The sequence below is a fragment of the Lutra lutra genome, chromosome 12, assembly GCF_902655055.1.
Source record: "Lutra lutra chromosome 12, mLutLut1.2, whole genome shotgun sequence".
Classification (NCBI taxonomy): Eukaryota; Metazoa; Chordata; class Mammalia; order Carnivora; family Mustelidae; genus Lutra; species Lutra lutra.
Window position 1 is genome coordinate 5,857,325 of NC_062289.1, and position 20,966 is coordinate 5,878,290.

The 20,966-nt window shown below is 43.6% G+C and overlaps 1 protein-coding gene across 6 annotated transcripts; it reads left to right on the plus strand.

The window, feature by feature from the left end:
* Window positions 1-10,748: 10,748 nt before the first annotated feature.
* Window positions 10,749-18,967, plus strand: CBLN2 (cerebellin 2 precursor). Of its 6 annotated transcripts, none has more exons than XM_047698457.1 (5): window positions 10,749-11,427; window positions 12,035-12,079; window positions 13,210-13,731; window positions 16,622-16,741; window positions 17,002-18,967. In XM_047698457.1, the coding sequence occupies exons 2-5, from the start codon at window positions 12,071-12,073 to the stop codon at window positions 17,197-17,199; spliced, it is 849 nt and encodes a 282-aa protein (XP_047554413.1). In that variant the 5' UTR covers window positions 10,749-11,427; window positions 12,035-12,070; the 3' UTR covers window positions 17,200-18,967. The 6 variants fall into 6 exon arrangements, with proteins under 6 accessions (XP_047554413.1, XP_047554415.1, XP_047554412.1 ...); XM_047698456.1 differs by lacking the exon at window positions 10,749-11,427 and adding an exon at window positions 11,447-11,678; XM_047698459.1 differs by lacking the exon at window positions 12,035-12,079 and having other exon boundaries at window positions 10,751-11,427.
* Window positions 18,968-20,966: the final 1,999 nt, after the last annotated feature.

Below are 20,966 nucleotides of genomic sequence, written 5' to 3' on the forward strand. Positions count from 1 at the left end.
GGGCATGTGCATTAGTGATCATGAGCAGGTGGGGAGGGGCAGAGGGAGAGGGAGAAGCAGACTCCCCACTGAGCACAGAGCCTGATGTGGGGCTCGATCCCAGGACCTCAGGATTATGACCTGAGCAGGAGGCAGACGCTTAAGGATTGAGCCACCCAGGTATCCTGAAAGTTATTATTTTCAGTCATATTATCATTTGTCTTTCTACTTGCACTTTTTTTTTCTACTTTTCCCATAATTTCAGTGAGCATCACAGCATCTTTCCTGAAGACTGAGTGACTGAGAGTCACTGGCTCTCCCCCCAACATCCTCTGAGTGTTCCCTCTCATTTCTCCATTGCCAAATGGTTACCCTTATATCATAGAAAAAGTTGTTTCAAACCATGCTTTTAAGCAAGGAGTATGCTAATTTTTTAATACAATTTTGAAAAGAAATATAAAATTTTAGATTATTATATGATGATCTAATATAAATCTTTTTCTTCCATTAAAAAAAAATCCTTCTCTCTGATGGACATGTTAAGAAGCAGTGAAATTCAGAAAACATTGAAAGAACATGAAACACAAAGGGTAGTCAAAGTTATAAGAATACAGGGACTGGATAACAACCTTAAAAAAAAAAAAAAAGAATCCAAAACCAATAGTTGACTTTTACATGAAAGTTCTGCCCAACTGCACAATCACAACAACATAAGAAAGAAAATTGTTGCACTTCTAAGTTTAAAGTTTCGGTTGAACTTTCATGTTGTTGAAGGTGAGTAGTCGAGGTTAGGACAATTTATTTATTTAAGGAAGTAAAGAGCTGCACTAATTAATACCAACCTTTGTGATTAACAAGTGTTCTATATACACAATGCTCCTCACATAATGTCTCGCTATGTACGTATCTGGAAAACCTCAGTATTGTTGCACTATTAGCTGATCAATACTTCTTTCCTGTTTCTATGGAAGCCATACCACATGGATATATGGGGGTAGAGACCCACACATCAGTCCTGCTCTGCGAGGATGGATAGAGGTTAGTGATGCTGTGTACTTGAAGGGTCCACGAAGGACAGATCTTCCAGTTCTGAAGGCTTTGTGAAATTTTTGGTCTGCCCATTCTGCTGTCTTGTACTCGATTCTATTTCAGACCTCTCAGAAATGCAAATACTAACAAATGCAAGCACAACAGTAAAGCTTGCTTCCATCTTCCATTTCTACAGGAATGTCTCCTGGATCAGGCTACACAAATTTGAAACCTCTTTAAACCAAAACCAAAACCAAACCAACCAACCAAACAAACAAACCCACACCACCACTAACAAAATCATTATCTCTTCAATCTAATTTTCCTGCATGAGTTCATAAATAGTGTCAGAATTTTGAATTTCTTTAATTTATTAAGTCATTTTGCCCATCAGGAATTTCTAAAAGTACACATGAAGACATGTTATAAAATTACCTAAAACTGCTATGTAATGAGCAGTTCAATTCATTTATCAATATATAACTATAAGCAAAACTCCCAACAGGTAAATGTGTGGATTAGATGTGTTGATAGCAAAACAAAAAAAATCATGCTACTTGTTTGCAAAGAATTAACAATCTGTGGATGGGCAAGATATTTTATACAAGTATTCATAATGTAAAACTCACTATAAGCACCGTAAGAGAAATGTGAACAAGATGATATGAATGCAACCATATATCATTTTAGGGAGTTATTTAATATATAGAAACAAATCAGGGAATATATTAGTATCCGTGCAACATTTCAAAACCATTCTGTGCAGAACAATGTAAATAACATTATGAATTAAACCAAAACTTAATCTAATTTGTAACATTCACTGAAAGCTTCCTAAAGGCATATAGAGGACTTAAAAAAATTAAAAACAAAAACAAAAACAAAACCCCAAATCCTCTCTGTCAAGTAAGGCAATTTGTGTTCTACTATTTTTCATAATACAGACTTTTTGTTTCAGTGTTTTTGAAAGCTAGGTTAAAAATATACATACATGTATAAGGTTCAGAGTCTAGGTCATTCACTACGCTTATCCCTTCACGAATGAGAGTACCTGTCTCTTTTTTCAAAGCCCACCTTCCCCAAGATCCCATACAACAGTGCCAGCTCTCCAACGTTTCTCCATCCTCTGACTCCTCAGCACTGACAGGAAGTCAGCACATTCCTAAATTTTTGCCTCTGGGCTCATTAATGTGTCTTCCTTATCCCCCTATGTGGTTCGAGTTTTCTCTGGAGAAATGATAATACAATATAGCCTGTGCCTCAGCTATATTAGAAATTTAACAAATGCTCACGCTTATTGGAAATGATAAGTTTCCTGAGGGGAAATCCATATACTTCCTTATAGATTATCATGAAAAATCAGAACGATGATTTATCAAGCATAAATCTACTCAACCCGGCAAGGGATAAATTTTGTTTTACATTTTGCTTATTTTAAAGCTAATTTTAACTTGCGAGTACTCTGATAGTGAGTAAATAAAACCCAAGCTTCCTACAAAGAGGAATAGTCTGATGTCACAACCAAGGGAATGCTTGCTTTTGTTCATGTCTGTACGGTTTCTATGTCTACCAGCTCTTAACGGATCCAGACACTGGTCTCACTGCCCCTCTGCCTTTGCTGCTCGGAACCAAGACATTTTGATTCAGGAGACAAAGGGCTACTACACATTTCCCAAAAACACACTGTAAAATGTTCAGCCCTGGGTAAGAATTTACTTGGTGATAAGCACACAAACTGAAGCCCCATCATGACATTTACGGAGTAATAACTCCTGATAGAACAGTATTACACTGGATGATAAACTGTGTCTTGGTGTCAATTAAAAATGCATTTAGAGAGCTGTTTCTCCTGTTTCCTCAATTGTCCTTAATTTGTCTTGCCAAAATTGAGCTTTCAGAAAAGCAGAAAATAGAGTTTTGTGTAAGATTTTAACACACAGTGATTTCTTTCTGAAACAATGTGTATGGAATATAGCGGGACAAACTTGAGAAAACGGCTCCCTTGGGCAATAATGAACCAGAACCATGGTATATAGTCATACCACCAGAGCCAGTATTGGCTGCCGTGTGCATTGTATGACCACCAACCCATTTTCTGATGTGACTTTAACTTCTTTTATTTAGGCTTATTCTCCTCATCAATGTCCTAATGCTAGACCTTCAGAATGTTCTTCAGGTGTTGATTAAGTCCTGGTAGGAAGAGAAGGGCAGATCTTTGCTCTCCAAAGTGGAGCCTGCAGCCCTTCAACATTGTCCCCAGCTGTGAGCTTGTTAGAGGCACAGAATTTCAGGTCCCACCCCAACCTTACTGATTCAGAACCTACATTTTAAACAAGATTTCCAGGTGTTTCGTTTGCTCATTACAGTCTGGGAATCATGGGCACGTATGGTTATGTCCTTCAATGTTACTGCCCTCCTTTCTTATATGAATCTTGTATTAATATTCATCTCCATAGTGTGGGTGAGTTATGGTGAAGAAAGCAAATGAAGGGGGTGAGCAGTGGGCAGTCATGGGACACAGGTGCTGTGTGTTCATGACCAGAAATAGAACCCAGCAGTCGGTGGCTCAGTGCTTGCTCAAACAACCAGGTAGCAGCACATCATTCACTTTCAGGTAGAGAATTCTCTCTTAACTACATGAGTTCCTGCATTCTGATTGCGGTGCAGAAGATAACCAGATTTCCCTTAAAAACTTCTGATCATTGTAAGATAGTTTTTGTAGCGGGTGACAGAGAAGAATGGCCCCTAAGAGATAACCGGCTGTTCTTAGCTTGGGCAAGGCGCGATTCTATGAAACATGAGCCTTCAAGTTGCTCAGTTAAAATATAACAATTCCATGAATGTCTTCCTAATATTCTGTTGGGATGGTCTCTTTCCAAAGAGTAATCTCCAGATCAGCATTAATATCAAGCGTGAAATAATTTTGTTACTCCCACCCAATAACTTTTGAAACCACAACAAGAGGCTATATTCAGATCTAGGAAATGTCTGAGTTACATTTATTTTATGTTGGACTGAAATAGTCCCACCCATAGTCCAGTGTGTTGCGGCGACATAATAAGATTATATTCTGATTCCCTGGTCCCTAGGGTGATGTCAGGTAGCCTCGCTGGACAGGGCTGGGAGAGGGCATCAAGGAGTTCATCAGGATGTCTGCTGACTTCCCCCAGGCTGGATAGGCCACCATACTCTCGGTTTTGCCTGGATGCAGAGACACATTATTAAAACCATTACTAACCCGGCCATCCTTCCAAATTTAAAACAAAGGTGGACATGTTCTGTGTCTCACTGGTGTCTCATTGGTATGACCACTGAGCATCCATTTTTGTTCCCTCTTTGAGACTGGAGGGTGTTGTTTGGGATATGGAAGTTCTTTCTTTTTTTTTTTTTTGGAAGGTCTTAGTAAGTACATGGTCAAAGCCCTAAATGACACGCGAAGTAGCATTTCTCTATTAAATTCTATAGTAATACAAATGTGTGAAGCACCTTTACAAAATAGGTTAGGTGTTTTAACTGTTGCACAAGGTAGAATTTGCATTATCATAAAAACAGAATGCTGTGTATACATTCCAGGTGACCAGAGAATTATTTCTGGGTTTCTAACTGACATGAATATTCATATTGGCGCTTTAAATGATCTCTCTTTCCTTTAGTGATTGCTTTAAATTCCTGGACTGGAGAAAAATGATCAAATGTCAGCTGCCAAAGTTCTTTTACTCAGACCTTTTTCTTTCTCATGACAATATTAAACTTATTTTGTCATTTCCAGGTGCTCCCTACCTAGTGCCAAGTCTCCTTCACTGCCCTAACTTCTGGCTGACAGGTGACTCCTTCCAGTAAAGGAGGGTCATGTATGTTGACCATGTTGGATTCAGCTGCCTCTCCTTTCACAACGCTCCTGTAAGTTTCCCAGCTGACCAATACTGACCCATAGGTAGGGACATCTCTAGGTCCTTCCTCAGCAGGAAGATGTTACAGAAGATGAGACCTTCCACCTTCAACAACATTAAAGATTTAAGGGTCAGGGATGTCCAGAGGGAAATGTGGGGGAGCAGAAAGCCAGCTGAAGACAAAGCAGAAGCTGACACCCTGCAACTCCCCCCACCACTCCTCACTCCTTGGTGAGACATATGTGATATTGTTCCAGGAAGCTCCCAATTGTCTTAATGTTAATGCCTTGCTAGAGGGAAAAAACAACCTTAACTTGACAGGGCAAGACCTCCAGTATCTTGTAGGTCCTCTCTAACATATGAAAATCTTTTTGAAAACCTCTCTTTTCCTTACCTCTCCCAACTCCACAGTATATAATCAGCTACCCCTCACAACCCTGGTGCCCCAGCTCTTTCTGCCCAAGGGTCCTGTCCCTGTGCTTTAATAAAACTAGCATTTTGTGCAAAAAAAAAAAAAAAATGTATCTGCTAACTCCAGATCACCAGCTCCAAAGACTGGCCCCATATTCAGGTCTCACACCTTCAAACACAGAATGTACCAGATAGTTCCTCCTTAAACTACCAAGTCTTCGCTCCTTTATTTATTTATTTTTTTAAGATTTTATTTATTTATTTGACAGACAGAGATCACAAGTAGGCAGAGAGGCAGGCAGAGAGAGGGGGAAGCAGAGCAGAGAGCCCAATGTGGGGCTCGATCCCAGGACCCTGGGATCATGACCTGAGCCGAAGGCAGAGGCTTTAACCCACTGAGCCACCGAGGTGCCCCAAGTCTTAGCTCCTTTAATTCTGTCATATTCTCTGCCCTGTTGCTTTCCGAAGATGTAGGCATGTCCTCTGAGAAGAACAAAGACTCTGCGTTAGATGAAAATTTGAAAATAAAATTTATTTTGGAAAACCAGAATGGTTACATGCCTTGTATTCTTAGAAGTGTTTACAATATTTTTGGACTTAAAGCATTATTGAACACCTACCGATACAGCATGGCTTTATAATTTATTCTTCTAGGGGAACATGTGAGAGAAAAGTACACATTGACCAGTAACCTCAGACTATTTCTGAAAGTATAAGAGCAAACAATTTTTGTTTTTTTTTTCTTAAATCATTCGTGTTTCTAGTAAAAATATAGGATTCATGTTTAGTACATGCACTCATAATATTCTGAATATAGAGAGCCTTGGAAGCATACATGTAGCTCACTCCAAAAAAGAAAGTTCTATAATTACAAGAAAGAGTGCTCACATTCAACTTTAGGAAGTGCATTAATGATTCTCTATACCTTCTGGGCCACTTGATATATTTTTTTTATGGATTTAGCAAGAGTTTGCCAAAGAATGTTTCCTCTAATAATACTTTCTGGTATTGAGAAATAAGAGTTGACAAATGGCGTCCTTGTTTATAAAGAATTTTTTGTTTTGATAGGATTAAAATGACTAACATGAGGCACTTGACCCAATTTGGTAAAGCAATAGAGACATTTCTTATCATAAAATGGAAAAAAATTAAATCTTAGAATTGTGTAAGACAATGAGACATAGCTGAAAAAAGACTGACTTCTAACCGATAGTTTCTGTCTCTGCTGATACGCCTTATTTCAAATACTAGAAGTCCATCAAGTTGCTAATTTGCCTTATATGTTGATTTTAAGCTATGCCTTATTAAGAATCAAGTAGCATGTGACATGGGAGTGACAAGAGACTAGATCACTTTCTATGTTTTCAGTACTTTTTCCTCATAAAGCCTCAAACACTCTAATATTTACCCCCAAATAGATGTCTAGACGTATTTTTCAAGCTTAAAAGGCATTGTAAAGTGAAAAAAGGATTACTTTATAATGTGATGTGTTTATTTTGTAATGTTGTAGAAATAGTATGTGGGGCCAGAGGTGGTTCTATATTTTATCAGCCTGTTAATAAAAACAAATTAAGGGGCGCCTGGGTGGCTCAGTGGGTTAAGCCGCTGCCTTCGGCTCAGGTCATGATCTCAGGGTCCTGGGATCCAGCCCCACATTGGGCTCTCTGCTCAGCAAGAAGCCTGCTTCCCTCTCTCTCTCTCTCTCTGCCTGCCTCTCCGTCTACTTGTGATCTCTCTCTGTCAAATAAATAAATAAAATCTTTAAAAAAAAAAACAAATTAAAAATCATATTTTAAAGACTACTGAATGTTGAAATGTATATCGGAAAAAATAGTTGCTGTATGGTTTTTGAAAACAGTTAAGCATGTTCTTTAATGGCAGATGTAGTTGGTTTAGTTCACGATGACTGCGTAACGCACAGTCTTAATGCACTTGAAGTTAGCTAATCTGGAATTTTTAACTGTCAACAAATTCTTAGCTAATTTGACTGGATCATTATGATTATTTGCTAATTCCAGCCAACATTACAAACCAGTTGCTTCTTTGACAATTCTTGGTCTTTCTGTTGAACTGAATGAGAACTGGTTTCAATTTTTAAAGATTTTTTTTTTAATTTTGCTAATTCATCAAAGTGCCCACATAGCATGGAGTATTTATACTTTTTCATTGCTGTTATACATGTTGGAGTTAAGACATATTCCAATACTGTTTATAATTACACTGATAAATACAAACTTGGGTATTTAAACAATTTGGCACGTATAACTTAGAGGAATGCAATATTAGAATTATTAATTATTTTCCACATCTTAATAACTGGTCAGAATAACATTATACCTCATTGGAAATATATTTACGAAAAATTTAGGAATTTATATTTTCACTGAAGTAAACATAGAATGACCTATGAGGCAGCAAACCCACTCCTGGGTATATATCTATCTAAAGGAGATGAAATCAGAAATCAGAAATGTTCGCTGAAATGTTATTCTCTATAGCCAAGGTATGGAAACAGTCTATGTGTCTGTCAATGGATAAATAGAAAAAGTGTGGTATATATGCATAATGGAATAGCACCCAGCTAAAAAAGGAGGAAATCCTGCCATTTGTGACAAAAATGGAGGAATCTAGAGGGCATTATCTTAAGTGAAATAAGTCACACAGAAAAAGACAACAGTGCATGATATCACTTATATGTGGAATCCAGAAATAGAAAATAGGATGGCTGTTGGCAGGGACTGAGGGGAGGGCGGGGAGGAGGTGATATAGGTCAAAGGGTATCCGATTTCTGTAAGAAGGATCATTTCGAGGCTTCAAAGTATGGCATGGACTATAATTAATGACACAGTTTGCATACTTGAAAGTTGCTGCAAGTAGATCCTAACTATCATCATCACATAAATAAAAAATAGAATGAACTCTCTTAACTATGTGAGGTGACGTATGTGTTAATTATCTTGATCTTGGTAATCATTCTACAATGTATATGTATATCCAATCATCACAAGGTACACTTTAAATATGTACAATTATATTTGTCCGTTATTCTTAAAGAATTAAAAAGAAAACTAATTTTGCTTATTAATGCTTGCGTGTTTATTTTTCTTTTAAGATTTTATTTATTTATTTGACAGAGAGAGATCACAAGTAGAGAGGCAGGCAGAGAGAGAGGAAGAAGCAGGCTTCTGAGCAGAGAGCCCGATGCGGGGCTCGATCCCAGGACCCTGATATCATGACCCGAGCCGAAGGCAGCGGCTCAACCTGCTGAGCCACCCAGGCGCCCCTTGCGTGTTTATTTTTTAAAGGATATACACAGCATTGACATTCAAGAGTATGAAATACATAGCAAATCATAATTTTCAAATGCCTAGAATACAATCATGAATATTATGTATTAGTTTAAAAAAGCAAGAAAAGACTATAATGCATACTAAAGATGTATTTCAGTGATGGATTCTATCCAAAGAAATCAATTTTAAGCTCTATTAGAGATAAATATTTAGGACAAGTGAAAGGAAGGGAACTTGAATTGTCTTACCCCTCCCCTTCTACTTTTTTTTTTTTTTTAAACATTAGAATACTTTTCTCTTAAGCTCTATGTGGCCATCTGTCTACCATGGGGTGATCTGGGTGTTAAACCATATTCTAGATCATATATAAAGGACAGGGCGCCATTTCTGAGATATAACAGATGTTCAGTAAATGCCATCGATGGCATCCTTAGTGTGGATGGGAATGTCCTTACACTTAAAGAGAAAAGAAGAGAAAAGACTCTACCACTGTTCTAGTAATAATGGCAGCAAGTTCTAGGACCATGGAAACGGAACAGAAGTAATTCCTGCAATAACCAGAAGACCCATTGACTTTGCATCTAGGTTATAGTCTGAAACTCTTTCCAAGCATGTTTATAAGTTACAATTCCATCAAAACCTAGAGGGAGACAAAATAAATGTCTCCTTATAGATAGAATAATTGATCAGTGAATAAATAATCTTCCATTTCTCTATCAATCTGCTGCTTTTCACAATGACTTTCTCTTAAAAAAAGAGCGTCAAGCCTAAATTTAAGCCTAACCTATTTTTCCCCCGTATATAAGAATGCTTCCTGCTCTAAGTCCATGATTTAGCTCACTACATATTAAAGGTTTCTTGATTTATAGAATTTAAATAGTTTTGTTGCCACATGGAAAAGAGCTTTGGTTTTATTCCCCCCAAAGTTGATGATAACTATTTGGTTCATACATGCTTGCTTTGCATTAGTCAAAAGAAATGCTTTGGCACAACATTTAAGGCAGTTGCTTAATAGAGCTCTTATTTAAAGATTTATAGATGTGTGAGAGGTATTGCTACTATTTAATTAGCATGCCCAAATTGGTCTAATTATCAGTCTGTGTCTCACATTTCTTCATAGATCTTGTATCATTTGCTATTTATTATTTCACACAAATCAGTGTTCTCTATGATGGGATGGCTGGGGTGTGTTTATTTTGACAATAAGAAATTGTCAAATCAGTGCGATAGTGAAATGAAGTAATACCTGAAAGTAACAATTAACAATTTCCACCGTTAAAACAAAATTAAAAAGGCAGCAAAATATGATAGCGTTGAAAAAGTTTCCTAGCAAAGTCCAGTACAGCTGGCTCACATGTTATAAAAATGTTTAAATTAAGTACTTAATTTTCAGCTAGTATCCTTAGGAGGCTAACAGGCTTGGGGACTGTTTTATATTTTTACTATGTTGCTAGTTAAGTTAGAGAACATTTGGCTCAGAAGTTCTTTCCATCACATTTTTACAACCATACTAAATATTTTGTCTCATGTAGTCATATGCAATTCTGTTTTACTTTGCCCCTGTCTTCCCACATATCCATTTCAGTTAAACTGATTGGTAATGAATTTAACCTTATTGCTCAGATAGGAGGCCTTGTCAATTCTAAATAGGGAGAAAAGCCACGCGAGAGCCTCTGGAAAATAAAGCTTTGAAAACCGCCTCCCTGAAAAGACCCAGCTTGTAGAGTGGAACCAGAGCACTGGCTGAAACCTTCAAACAAAAGAGGGCCTGGCGCGAAGTCTGGGGTAATAAGAAATACTTTTGCTTTGTTCTTATGAACAGCATTGGCGGACTTACAGTTAATTTTTCATCAGTCTGTGGGCAAGGTACCCTATGCAAATCGAAAGGGCTACGAATTTTTTTTTTTTAAACAACGTTTTTTGTTGTTTTGTTGTTGTTTTTAAAGTCAGGTCGTAAGAGAGTGTGTTGTAAATATTGTTTCAGGGGGGCGCAGACCATGCTGCTCAGTGGTCTGTGCAAAGGTTTTGCGGACGGCGATGACCAATGACAAAGGGACTGCAGCACACATCATCCCGGCGGAGTCTCCCGTTGGAGGAGCGCAGATCCACAAAATCCAGAGCCGCCGCGAGCTCTCAGAGCCAGGGGGCTGAAGGAGGCCGGAAAGACCGTTTTGTTGCTACATTTTTGCAGAGGACAGGACTGCTCTTTGGGGTCTGAGAAGACCATTTGCAAACCTCCTCGGGTCCCTTGGACTCGGCCGCTCTGGGGCCGCTCGCTCGCCCGCAGCCTGCCGCAGGGAGGCCCCGGCGCCCGCAGGTGGCGCCCCACGTCCGTGCTTGCGCTTCTCGCCCGCGCTCCGGGCGCAGCTGGGAAACCGGCGCGTCTCCCCAGGTCGTTAGAGCTCAGAGTAGGCATTTTAATAAATAAGCGCGTGTGCCAGTGCGCTCCAGGAGCCCCGAGGTTCAGAGGAGCAGAAACATAAACCCAGGCGGAGCCGCCTCTTTTAATCCCTGCCAAAATCTGCTATTTCCCAAACTGGCGATTCCGGAACCACAGCCTTTAAGCCATTAAAATCCCAAGCTTTTTCTCTCCATTTCAGTCCTTTTATTTTTATTTATTTATTTTTTAAATTAATTAATTAATTTATTTATTTTAAGAAAAACTGCCTTACCCCTTAATTATGAAAGTAGTCACGCTATTCAGGATTAAGACTTGGAGGGAATTTGGAAAAGAAAAGAAAGAATCGAAAAGAAGAGCGACCGGTGCTTTGAGGGTGCCTAATTATTAAAAACGAGGCATCTGGGAGGAATTCGCTCTGGGTGTTTGGGTGAGAGCCGGACCTGGGCGGTGCAGGGTGCGGCGGGGGTGAGGAGAGCGGGAGCCGAGCCCGGGAGGGGGCAGTGCGCGGAGTCCTCCGGGCGATCGTGATGGCTGTGCCGTCTGGAGACGAGAGGAGAGGCCTGGACTGAGGGGCCCGGCAGAGAGAGCCACGCTGCGGGCGCGCTGTGCGCGAAGGGCCCTCCTAGACCGTGGGCCCGGGTGCGGTGCAGAACCGGTGGGGTGCCTGGAACATAACCGGTGCGAAGCGCGGGGCGCTGCGCGGTGCTGGGCGCGGGGTGTGCAAGTGCAGGGCGCGAGAGTCCGAGCCCCGTGCGGTGCGGGACGCTGGGCGAGCGGACGCCGGGCGACGCGCGCGGCGATGCCGGGCGCGGGACGTGCGGATCCGAGGCGCGGCGCGGTGAGGGGCACCCGGCGTGCGGGTTCTGGGCGCCGCGCGAGGCACCGGGGTGCGCGGCACGGGGCGTACCCGGAGCGGGCGCCGGCCGTCGCGGGAAAGGGGCAGGGCGGGGCGGCGCGGTTATTGGCCAGGCGCGGGGAGAAGGGCTGCGCTCCGAGTCTCCTCCCGCCAGCTCCCGCTCATCTTCTTTAAGCAGAACAACTTCGCGGACAGCGCTGCTCGCTCATCATGGATGTTCCAGGTAACCAAAACCCAAGCCTGTCCACGATCAGCACGTTAATTGCATTCATGCATATATTTTAATGAGGACCTTGGAGAATCTGCGTTCTGGAGAGGGCGAAAGAGAGAGAATATCGATATCAATGTGTACGGGGTTGGGGGGAGGCTGGCTACTCCCGGAACAACAACTTCTCTCGTTGGATAGACTGTTGGAGGAGTTGTACGGAGGCTGTGGGCGGTGAGGGGAGCGGCTTCTTTGCTTTTTCTTTCTCCGACTGGGTATTGAATTGACCTGTCTAGTTTGGTGGCAGAAGAGAGGGTCGGGGAAAGTGCGAACGCGCGCTCAAGTTAGCAGAAAGCTCCAGGGCTGCCTCCAGGCCGGGAAGGGCTGGGGGTCCAGGGACAAAAGCTGCCCAACAGGCCAAGCTTGGGACGCTCACAGCCGTGCAATCCTCTGGTCCTGCGCCAGAGCGGGCGATCGGAGCGGCTCCTCCAAAGGAGCTCGCTGCGGGCTGCGGGGACGGTGGAAGTGGGTGTTTGGTTTTAGAGTCTGTCTTCTATGTCTTTTCCTCTTAATCTTATTCACCCTAAGGAGCTTCCTTGGGATTTGTTTTTGGGCGGAAAATGGATACGATCTTTATTAAGTGGACTGCTTAAAAATATATTTCTATATCCAGGATGGATAAACAGAGGATGCAAGGGAAAGCAGAGAAAGGAAAAAGGTTTCTTGGTCTGGCTTTCAAGAAAATGCCACTAAAATGAGGGCGATAAACCTTTCGTACTTTTCTCCCTTTGCCTGCATCTTAGCCCTTCTCCGCCTTTGCAGAACGGGCCCTGGGGGTGGCGTTGACGGCGTCTCTGAGGTCACCGACCATGTCTTAGAGTCGAGGCCCTGAGGAACCTCGGGCCCCTACCGGATCGCACCCCAGGCGCGCGCCGCCTAGGAGCCCTGAGGGACGCACTGCCCCAGGGCGCCGGGGCGTTCCTCGGACCTGTTGTGCCAATCCGGGAAGGGGTGGCTGTGTGCGGTACTAAGAGGGTGGCCTCCATGGAAAGGGGCCCTTGCGCTGCAGGCACCTGCTCCCCGTGCCCCTCTCCCCCACCTCCAGGTTCACCTCCCAGTCTAAGGGTTCGGGTTCTTTGCCCTGACAGGTCCGCTGGCGCCTTTCTTCTGAGGACGACCCTGGCCTTGACCATCAGAGCAGGGGACCGAGGCCAAAGGAGGCTTCCCCAGGCCCCGCGCAGTCCTGCGCGCCCTCCCGGGCTCCTCCGGCCGCTGTCCAACGTCGCCCTCGCGCGCCGCCCCCACCAGCTCGGATGCCGGCGCCCGGCCGGGGCCCCCGTGGGCCGCCGCTGACCATGCCCGGGCGCCGGGGGGCGCTGCGCGAGCCGGCTGGCTGCGGCTCCTGCCTGGGGGTGGCGCTGGCCCTGCTGCTGCTGCTGCTGCCTGCCGGCTGCCCGGTGCGGGCGCAGAACGACACGGAGCCCATTGTGCTGGAGGGCAAGTGCCTGGTGGTGTGCGATTCGAGCCCGTCGGCGGACGGCGCGGTCACCTCCTCCCTGGGCATCTCCGTGCGCTCCGGCAGCGCCAAGGTGGCCTTCTCCGCCACGCGGAGCACCAACCACGAGCCGTCCGAGATGAGCAACCGCACCATGACCATCTACTTCGACCAGGTCAGCCGGCCGGCCTGCCGCCTCGCCTCCCGCCCGGGGGTGGAGAGGGCGGGGGCCTGGGCGCGTGGGCTGGGGACTTCCAGGCGCTCCCCGCCTCTCTGCTCTGCCCTTGCCCTTCTCCTTTCTCCCTTTCCGAGTAAGCGCTCCTTACCATTTCCCTTTTCTCACATTGTAGCTTCTTTATCACTAGCAGCTCAGTTGGCACTTGGATGACTGACAGTTCTTTAAAACTAAGGGATCTGAAATGAATTCCCCGAAAGGAGCCTGCGCATCTTACTTTTCGCTGGGTCGGGGGCTGTCGTTTGTGGTGGATAGGCTTCGGTCATCCAGGTGGCCAACTTGGGGACTGAGTGCGTGGAAAACACACCCCAAAAGGGGAGTCTCCAAGGGTCTCAGCCAAGGATCAGCAAATATGTGCCTACTGCTTAGTTTGGAATGGACTGGGGAGAGGACGCTTATCTTCAAGAAAAATAAGTCGCAAAGAGTGTGGGGGCAATAGCAGGGATGGTTACATAAATTCAAAACAAAGTAGAGTGCGGTTATGTAGATGGAATAGATAGTAAATACAACATATATACTGTAATGTACAAATATATACAACACATAAATATCCTATGTAGTGTGGTCATATAGATTTAAAAAATATAAGGATCAATGACTTAAGTTAACCCAAGCCACTAAACTTCTCTCCCTTGGCTTAAAGCAGAGGGTTCAGTAAATGATCAGACCTTGGCAATCTCTTCTCTGGGATTTTGGGCTCAGACTGGAGGTTGTGACTTTCCTCTTGGGCCCTCCTGTCTTGGTTTCTGTTGTTTTTCAGAAACAAGTTGAAAACATTATAGTGGTTCCCAGACTTTACCTGCTCAGTCCCTTCCTTTTGCCAAATGCTTCCCACTAAAACAGAATCGTGGGCTCTCTGGCCACACTTAACTGATTTCCCTCCTGTTAACCAATCCTTAAACCTCAGTGTAAGTGTGAACCTACACACACCATTGCCCGTGTGTAGGCCAGAGGATTGATTTAATTTAATCCTTGCTAAGGATTATCTACTTGAGTTTTTAGGGTTTGGAGGTGATCTCTCTTTCATCTGTTTTTCAACAGTTTTTTTTTTTTTAATACAACTAGTGGTTTTAATTATTGCCAGATAAAGCAGACACCCATCAATGGGTATTTGCTAAGTTCTTCATGTGTTATCATTAGTTACGTCCCATCATTTCACTTGGGTGTCAGGAGAACCCTGTGATGTGGGAGCAAGATAAACTGCAGGGCAAGATAAGATTCTAATTTTATAGATGAGCTAACCATGGCAGGGAGGGTAAAATGCTGTTCCCTGCTTCCCGAGTTAGGGAGTCAGTGAAACCTGCTCTTCTGGGCTCCTTCTGGGTGTTCTTTCGTTGACAGCAGGGCCCTACATTTACCAGTTTCTGGCATTTAAAACTGATGGAAAAGAGTTGAGGTAGTTGAGTTGGAAGAAACAGTTCCGAGGGCTTGGATGGAGAATGCTTTATTCTTCTTTAAAGCATCATAAGGCAGACTGAGAGCCCAGGCTGGAAGAGACGGAGAGCAGGCATTGTGCAGCTCACCGTCTCGAACAATAGAGCCCCAAGTGTCTGTGTGAGCCCTGCCAGCGAGGGGGACTGAAGTGGTGCCCTGAGCTCCTCGAAGAAGCTAGTGCAAGCTTATTTCCCGAGTGGCGACCGTGGTTGTCACAGCAGATCGCAAATCGCTGTGGGGACTGCGTGTCATTCATCTACGATGAGTGTGCGAGGAGTAAACAGCAAGAGTCATTCGGTTGAAATTTATTTTCTGAGCAGAAGACAGGATTCCTAACCTAGGGTTCTGTTGTTGCTGGCTGTTTGCTTTAAAAGCCCAGAACACCAAGGGGGCCATTTTATTATTGTAATCGAGTTGTGCATTTGTGTGTGAGTAGAGGTGGGGACAAGATCCAGACAGGGTGACCGAATTCTGTCTTAAACTCCTGATAGGGAATTGGGGTCTTCATGAGGGATCGCTCACTCTGCAGATTCTGCTTGTGACACTAACACTCTGATCCCCCTCTCATTTGAGAAAAATCCTCTGCAGGGTCATGTGACCTCACATCCTCTGGCTAATTTGTCATTAGTCTTCTCAGGCTCCTGTAGTTTGAGCTCAGGGTATCCAACTGCTGTTTCCACACCCTTCATTTAATCAAGCTTATTTGCATGACATCAGAGCTCAGCCAAGGGAGCAAACACATTACTCAGAGGAAGGTGAAGGAAACAGGTGCAGCCAGTGCTTATCCATCCGAGTCTTCCCCTCACCCCTGAGCTTAGGCACCTCCTGTGTGCTCCCAGGGAGGGGGCCAGGGGACAGGGACACAGGGGACAAGCTTGAGCTGATGTTAAGTTATTTCCCTGAATTGGCCCCTTAGCTATGGTCTCCTTCTCCCCATTCAGCCTGGCGTGGCGCCCTATTTGTGAAAGTAAACTTCACGTGGAAACCTCCGGAATCCTATAAACCTCTGAACAGATTCGATTCCATTTGTTTAGGGGACCTCATTGTCTTCTATTCCTTTTTCTCTGCCTTGCCCTCAACGTGCACAATTTGCACCCATTTTTTCAATGCAGACATAAAATACACTTTTCAACACCTTTATTAATTACAGTCCATTAGGATTCTTCTCAAATCCCTTCCAGGTGTAGGCTATTTTACCACCAGCCTCCCCACTCCTCCTCCCCCTCCCCTCCCCCACCCCCCCCACTCACTCCCATCCCTCTATATGCCCCTCCCAGTGGGGGGCAGATTTGGCACGCTGCCTGGGGTGCTTCGTGGCCATGGTTTTGCCAGTCTAAGTAAGAGACACTGAGGAGGGGTTTGCTCTGTTTGTGCTGTACTCCCTCTTCTTTTTCAGGTATTAGTAAATGTTGGCAACCATTTCGATCTTGCCTCCAGTATATTTGTAGCACCGAGAAAAGGGATTTATAGCTTCAGCTTCCACGTGGTCAAAGTGTACAACAGACAGACCATCCAGGTGGGTAGGTCTGAGGCGGTGTAGACCCTTTCAGCTTCGGAGGACTGCTGCCCCATGGCTGCAGGTCCTGTGTGTCCTCTGGGCATCTGGGCCCAGCAAGGAGCACGCTGACCTTGGGGCCTCCAGCCCAGAAGCCACCGCATCTTCTAGGCCCTTGGGGTGGCTCCGTGGAAAGGGCAGGGGGGTGTGGGGGGATCAGAGAGCAAACGTGTGCCCGTGGGGTCCTGCAGGTCCGCTGAGCTCTACCCTCTGCACCGCAGGTCAGTTTAATGCAGAACGGCTACCCGGTGATCTCAGCCTTTGCAGGAGACCAGGACGTGACCAGAGAAGCTGCCAGCAACGGTGTCCTACTGCTGATGGAAAGGGAGGACAAAGTGCATCTCAAACTGGAGAGGGGGAACCTCATGGGAGGCTGGAAGTACTCCACGTTCTCGGGCTTCTTGGTTTTTCCTCTATAAACACAGAGTCCCCAGTCGGTGGGGAAGTTGCGATCTGGACACCGGACTCCGCCCTTCCTCAACACCCTGAACTTGCCAGAATAGGACCACTAATTTCCCACTTCCATCAGACTGTTGAAGAATGATTTCCTTCCAAATCTCCAGTATTTTCTTTGACTATAGACCATTCCTTGGGAACCTGGCTTCTAATTAGTTTTAGACGACAAGGTCTGAAGGAGAAATGAAATTATTGATTTGAGCGATTTGTACCTGTGATTGTAAAGTCAATATTGGATCTTATTGTGGGGACTATGGGCTTTTCTTCTTTTGTTTGTCCCTTGTATTGTTGACCCCACACGAGGAGTGCCGCTGACCCCAGGATGGATGGCAGGTCGCAGGCAGAGCTCAGAGCAGGAGCCCTGCAAATCACAACCCGCTGGAGAGTCCTTGAAATGCGTTCTTTGTGTGTCTGTTCAGCGTTAAGAAAAAGAATGGCTTCACTTTCATTCTGTATTTTCCCCTGGGTGGATGGGAGGCCTCGGGAGGGGGAAGGGGACATTGTGAATCTGTGAAGAAGTGCTTTATCCGGAGAAGCAAATTTTGCAGGATTGGACTGGACTGCGACTTTTGCTTTGTGGTGTGTGTGTGTGTGTGTGTGTGTGTGTGTGTTTGTTTATATTTTGTTTTTTGTTTTTTCCTGGAGAAGTTTTACTTTTCTTTCCACATTCACCTCTCCCTCCTTACCCCGACTCCTATTTTATTTTGTGCTGGGATGGGGGAGAGAAATGTATGTTGAATTCCTGAACGAGACCAAACAAAACAGCACAAAGCATACCTATGTATTTTGTTTTGGTTGAGACCAAACCAAGCAGAAGGTACGTGTATATCAAAGTACAAATAACAGATGGACGATTCTGTTTCTTCTCTCCAAGAAATTCTCTCAGATGCACCTTTAGAACTAACAAGTTGGGATTTTCTTGTTTGTTTCTTGTTTCTTTTTGTTGTTTTTTTTTAACGCTCTGGAATACTTTAAAAACTTGATGCTCCTGGGTGGCCTGAATCATGTCAGATGAGGACGGAAGCTGGAATGACCAAGTCTCCTGAACACATGCTTCCGTGGCCCAGTGTGCCTAGGTCTTCCCAGCAGCCCGTCCTCATCTATCTGCATCCACGTCTGTGCCGGCACCCCAGCCTCAGGTGCTCCAAAGCCAACAGGATGAGTCAGTCTCCCTCAGGATCCTCCTCTGATCGGCGAAGGAAAGAGGCGTGTTCATACTCCCTGCAAACACCTGGCGAGAAGCCACCTACAAGTCACGCTTACAAGTATTGGCAGAGGCACCCTGGGAGCAGTGGTGCAAATCCTTCTTGTCTTGGCCCCTTGTACAACAATAGGATCACAATGCAGCTGGGAGCCGATGGGTGCAGGAGTCCCATGCCAAGGAAACGTTACTAAATCCCAAAGCAATCGAAGAAGAGACCTCACAGCGGATGTTAATTTGTCCTTTGTGTCACAATGTAACCAAAATATTGATGATAAAAAGTCATAATTTAAGATTCAGAATAAATGGGTTTGATGTCTGGCTTGTTCTTCTCCCTTCACATCGTCTCCCAACTCCTACAAGGTGTGGAAGTAAAAAGCCAAGGACCAAGGACTCGGGGAAAGGAGATCCACACCGTGCCTCTTGAAAACATACACTCAGATGCACACTCCTGTTTGCAGACCTAGCGATGGGTCTAGGTGGAAATTGCACACTTAAATACACTTCAATTTATATATGTGTGTGTATATATATATATATATATATATATATATATATATATATATATGTATTTTTCACACGAAAAGATTTTGGGGGTAGATACGTGAAAAAGACAGCATTAAAAATGCTTTATGGATAGGCAATCTGCTTTCATCACATACAATCATTGATGTGGTACAAGTTCCAACCCAATATTTCAATCAGAGAACATGGATATAAAAGAAACTGACATTTCAATATAGCATCAATTTTTTCTAAGACACGTGAGCATGGGGCAGCATTGGTTTCCGTTTTCATTTAAGAAACTCAGTAAGGATCATAGAAGTGAAAAAAAAATCCAGTTTGATGAAGAGTCTAAGGTGTTACTGGTCTTAGGTGGACACCGTAATAAGGTACAGAATTTAATTTGACTTAAAATGATGTTATATTTTGCTAAGAAAAGAAAAATCAAGAAACATCAACCAAAATGCATTTGGGTATTTTGCCTCTGTGATTAGGAGACACTCGTCTAAGTATGAGCATTGTTCGTTAACGCTGATAATGCAAACAGTAGGATGCTAGCAAATGTTTTTCTTCTGTGTTTTACTGCCCTTAGGGAATTAGTCCTTAGGTCCCTCATCTTTTAAACCTTCCGTTTAATTTCAAACAAGCAGCAAGCTTCATTAGGGGACAATATCGCCCTTTCAGAGGTTGAAAAATAGATGCATACGCGTTATTTTTCTCGCTTACTACTATGTAATGCACATACTTGCTTGTATTTCACAACTTTACTACGTACAGGTTGTTATTTGGTTATGCCGTCTAATAAATAAGTTATTAAATTGATCAGTCTAAAAATAAGCATATTTCAGGAGTTTATTTTGTATGAGGGAAAAAGCTTCATCCTGTTTATTCCACTCCTGCTATTATTTAATTAATTAGTTAATTAATTAATATCTTGAGCTGGATGCCAAAAACTACACTAGGAAGAAGCCACAACAGTAGTTTTTCTGAAGTTGCTTCGCCGCCCATGGCTGTGGCTGCCCGAGTTCTGTCCGGATAAGGATCTTTGAGGGAGAGGACGCTCCTGTGCCTGGTTTACAAAAATATGTAGGTCAGAGCAAAATTTGAAATGTATTTTCCTTTAATTGGGGGATGGAAGTGACGTCTGGGATATGCGCGGTCTGATTTGAGCATCCCGACCTCTCAGCTTCGGTTTTCCCATCTGTGGTGTCAGGGCAGGCACCCCCACATCTGCCCAGCACACGAGGCTACTGTGAGATCACACAGATGAGCCAGGCACCGGGATTACAAGAGCCGTTATGTGGCAGGGAGGGTGTTTTCTGGAAAGTCGAGTTTTTCCACGTGCAGGTCATTAAAATGAACATCTGGCAGAGGATACTTTTATGCGATACTAAATTTCCATATTCCCCACTAGCTTATTAAAACTGTAGCACTGGAAGTTTAATTTGATTTTTAAGAATGATGGTAATATGAACATGTCAAAATCTGTGCATTTTCGTAGTAACTCAATTCTTAATTATGTTCTTTGACTGTCCTGTGTGGCTCACGCCTACCTTTCCATTCCAGGATGTGATACCAACATTTTATAAGAATATACAACTGTAATATTTTTAACACAAGGAAAGACTGAGTTATCAATATTTTAGCATTATGATAGTGAGTTGATCTAGCTGATAAATGTTAATCCTACTAAACTGTAAATGCTTTTTAAGACAACACTATTTTTTAACTTAAAATATATTCTAATTTGAAACACAGCCCTGCTTCAACTCTAGGTCCTAAGAAATTGTGCTTACTGTCTGTTTCTGAGTCCTTTTTGCATCCTAATATTTTTGATCTATGTACTCATGTATAATGAAATTATTTACATTTTTAAAGTTTGTGATTACTAGGGCTGCTTAGAGCAAGGCGAGAAAGTCTGTCAGATATTGGCATAAACACTCATGGAATCCTGTAGAGGTTACATATTTATTTGTTTGGAAAAAAAAATGTTTTTCAGCAAAATCTAGTGATACCAAACTTCAG

Excerpts from the sequence above, each read along its gene's own strand:
- CBLN2 (XM_047698457.1), top strand. Across the intron at positions 13,732-16,621 it reads TGACCATCTACTTCGACCAG|GTATTAGTAAATGTTGGCAA; the intron begins GTCAGCCGGCCG and ends CTTCTTTTTCAG. Across the intron at positions 16,742-17,001 it reads ACAACAGACAGACCATCCAG|GTCAGTTTAATGCAGAACGG; the intron begins GTGGGTAGGTCT and ends TCTGCACCGCAG.